Source organism: Apaloderma vittatum, unplaced genomic scaffold (assembly GCF_000703405.1).
Source record: "Apaloderma vittatum isolate BGI_N311 unplaced genomic scaffold, ASM70340v1 scaffold32203, whole genome shotgun sequence".
NCBI lineage: Eukaryota > Metazoa > Chordata > Aves > Trogoniformes > Trogonidae > Apaloderma > Apaloderma vittatum.
In genome coordinates this window covers 5,016-8,837 of record NW_009710366.1, presented here as the reverse complement: position 1 = coordinate 8,837, position 3,822 = coordinate 5,016, and the positions used below count along the sequence as shown (strand labels likewise).

At 51.2% G+C, this 3,822-nt stretch overlaps 1 protein-coding gene across 1 annotated transcript in view; it reads right to left on the bottom strand.

The window, feature by feature from the left end:
- Positions 1 to 523: 523 nt before the first annotated feature.
- SNUPN (snurportin 1) overlaps positions 524 to 3,822 on the bottom strand; it is a gene marked incomplete at its 5' end in the record, with an annotated part of 7,772 nt that continues 4,473 nt past the window's right edge. Inside the window, 1 exon segment of the mRNA XM_009867285.1 lies at positions 524 to 927. Within this exon segment, the coding sequence (XP_009865587.1) occupies positions 598 to 927 (330 nt within the window).

Sequence of the window (3,822 nt, the reverse complement as noted above, 5' to 3'; positions counted from 1 at the left end):
CCACTGCGATGCAAGGAAATTCAGTTTTTCTCAGTAATGTGGGTGTGGAAAGCCCAGACTTTGGATTTGTGGCAGCCTGCTGCAAACTTTTTGTTACTAGAAGCGGACTGACCACAAAACTTTCATTGAGAAGGTCTTGGTAAACAGCTGGATCAAAGGCTGCAATGCCCCGATTTCCGGGGCCAAGGAGGTGGGGCTGCCATTGGGGCCGGGGTTACGAGCAGCAGCTGCACCTCGGAGGTCTGAGCACTGTTCCTATGCTGGAGTTTTGCCAGAGGCTTGAACAGAAGCAGGGTCAGGAGCTGAACCGGGAACCCTGCAGTGTGGGGACAGATCATTTCGTTTCCCAACGCACGACTGCCTTCACAAAGAACCAGACAGTCCTGCTAAGGCCTCACAGAAGCCCTGGCAAAAAACAAAACAAAACCTAAAAAAAAAACCAACAATCCAGGGGCACTTGGACAGAGATATTCCACTTTCGTGCCCTTTAAGCAAAATCATCCTATCTTTACCTTTGGCCCCCGCCAGGGCCATGAGTGACAGTGAGCAGTGGGGAAACTTTGCTTTCTCCTTACCCAACTGCTCTGTCCCAGCAGCCTAATTCTCCATCTGGCTCACTGCTTCATCCTGGCCCTCCAGGGAGTTTGCTGGCTGAGGGGTAGACAAGTGTTCCAGCTCGTAATGTCCATTCCTTGCAGCCGCCACGCTGCTGGGGTGACCCTTTTCTGCTGCCAGCTTTTTACTCTTCTTACTCTCAATGATCTGCTGGAGCTGACGCCCAGCATAGTCCGGTTTGGCAGTGAGCGCGGTCGCCGGCACGGCAAGCCCGAGGATTTCGGGCACCATGTAAGGCCGGAGCCAGCCCACCAGCGGGGTGCTGCCGGGGGTATAGTGGGTTTGCTTGTGGTAGAAGAGAAGTCCATCAACCTGGAAAGAGAGAGAGCGAATGAAAAGCCAGAGCTGGAGGCTTTTGCAGGTGGACGGCAGCGCCAGACAACAGCACCGCTCTCCATTTACAGGCCAAAACGACCAGCTGGATCATTTTTCCTCAAGCAGTGCAATAAATAGCGGAAGGGAAAGAAGAAACCTGCAGAGCTCCTGCCCTCAAAGATCGGCACAAGCCCAGCGACTGCCAGGTAGCTTTACATTGCCAAAGGCAAACAACTTCAGCCTGATGTCAGCACAGCCGAGCGCTTTTCCGCTGGTTGCTACGATCCTCTTCTGCAGAAAAGCCATCAGGTTTCTGAATAAGGCAGCACACAGAAAAGGCCACTTTACTGGATTAAGGTTATTTTAAATAATGCATTTGGAGAGTAATTAGTCAGAGCGCATGACGCCAAGGAGCCCTGATTCGTAACGCTGCTACAGCTCTTTCAGCAGGCTTACGCAAAATAAATTCTGCATGTTTCCCAAGAGAGAACTCCTCCAGCGATCAATGACAGTTAAGGGCACTCAGGACTTAGAAGGTTTAGGCCCTAACTCGTGTTATTTCCACGCTCTGCAATTCTGCAGGTAGCCGACATTTTCCCTGATTCCCCACCACACTCAGGGACTTTCACCCCTCTCTTTCCGTGCTCTGCAAGGTTAGATCCTGCTGTCAGGCTGACCAACGCTGGAGGTGGTGCTGCTCCTCTTAGCTCAGCCTCGAAAGCTCTTAAAAGGCCACCTGGCTCTGAGTGGGCAGAAGAGGTAAGAAAAAGCCCACCTCAGGCTAGATATCAGGAAGCCCTTCCTCACGGAGAGGGTGCTCAGGCACTGGGGTGCACTGCCCAGGGAAGTGGTGGAGTCACAGTCCCTGGAAGGGTTTAAGGAGAGGCTGGATGTGGCACTTAGTGCCATGGTCTGGCCCATGTGGTGGTGCTGGGTCATGGGCTGGTCTTGATGATCTCAGAGCTCTTTTCCAGCCTCAACAATTCTGTGATTCTGTGAATTGCTCCCATGTCCCTCCCTGAGCCTACAGTCCCGGGAATACACATAGCAGAACAGCATATGTATCAGCAGTGAGCTGAGGCATTGGAGAACAAAGGGGATCAAGGCGATTTCTGCTACTGGGCTGGACTGTGAGCCGGGCTGAGCAGTCTTGTCCATCCCTGCCCCACTGCTGCTAACCTCCAAGAGAGCTGGGTAGAGCTTCTCGCACTACTCTGTCCATAATTTTCAGTCACTGTTAAGATCTTGCAAAATAATCCGAGAAAAAGGGGGATTCCTATGCTAGGAAAACAAAAAGAACAGCAAACATCATGACAAGCTTGTGTAACCCTCTGGGTAACTAAAGCACAAAGCTCGTCCCTCCCCCGGGCTCCAAGGAAGACTTGGGAAGAGCTGGATTCTGCGGCACCCTGCTGGCACATCCACAGCCCGCTCCTGCAGCCCTTGATGAGCAACGAGGATTCTCTGGCATCCACGGGAATGTTTTGGTAAAGATGAGAGCCTGGAAAGGCGCTGCCTTCCAGACCACTCCAAAGACCTTCCTCAAGCTGGAGAATTCAAAGGAGTTCAGCCTGGCAGAGAGTTAGATCATGTTCTTCCTTTTCCTGATTTTTCTTAAGTTACTCCCATATTCTTTCCAGTTTTTTTAATTTGTTGGCTGGGTCCCTACCCTGAGTCACCACACTGACACCAGCCACACCAGAATAAGGACTGAGACTGTCCCTAAACGACCAAACCTGATGAGAAACTGGCCTGGCAGGACTTCACGTTTCATGGACACGCTTCTCAGATTTTAGGTGTTTAATAGTACTCCCACTCCTTCACACCGGGGTTTCTCAGAGACTTTGGCTCTCCCTGCCTTTGTGGAAACCTGAACCTTGTTTTATTCACATCTGCGAGCAGGACAGTAGCTCATAAGATCCACTCCAAAAAACACTTCAAATTCAGTGCCAGGCAACTGATCCAAAGTCCACTGAATTAAGTGGAAAAAATTTCCACTGAATATAGCAGATTAGGTCCTAACTCTCAGGTTACAGATTAACCCTGAAGACCCAGATCTGAAAGCACTGCCCAGCTCTGTTGCTCCACACGGATGAGATCCCTACAAGGACCACAAGATGCTGGGCCCGGGCATGACCTCAATTACACTGCACCACCTACAGCAAGTCTGTGTTTTTCCTTCTGCAAAGTTTATCTGGGTACGAGCTGTTGGTGGAAGCGATTTACAGGGATTTCTTGGGCTCCCTCTCGTGGCACGTCACCAAAAGACCCATGGTTCCCTTCACTTCACAGTTTCCGGGATGCTGACTGCTTTGAGCTAATTACACTTGTTGTGTAATTTACCCCAATGTACTGGGGTATCCAACCCGGGGGCAAATCGCAGCAGGGAGAGTCTGACCAGCTCCATCTCCCTCTCCCAGCGTTTCACAACAGTCTCCTTCGCAGGCCAAAAGGTTTCTGCTCTGACCGCAGCGGGGCAATACTCCTCAGCCTTTTCTCATGGGAGCAGATGCCTCAGGTCAGAAAGAAGCTCTCCTCAGTAAAGGCAGGAATGAGTTTTTCTACAGAGGCACTCGGAGCATCTGCAATTCAGCAAGTCAGCTGCAGGAAACCTGGGATACCTTCTCAGCACTCCCTGATCTGCGTTTGGAGCAAGGTCTGGGAAGACCGGCAAGGGGCTGTCACTTTCCAACTCTCACGACTGCCCTGGCTTTGACAAGCAGAAGGTGAGGCCAGCCCTCACAGCCAAACTAGCACTCCTTAAATTTAAATCTATGCTTATGCTAAATGCTGACTTGGGCAGGGAGAACATAAGAGAGACAGTCAAATCAACGCGGCTTTTGGCTTAGCAGGACAAAGAGCCTCTGCAGAGGCCATTTCTGATGTAGGGCT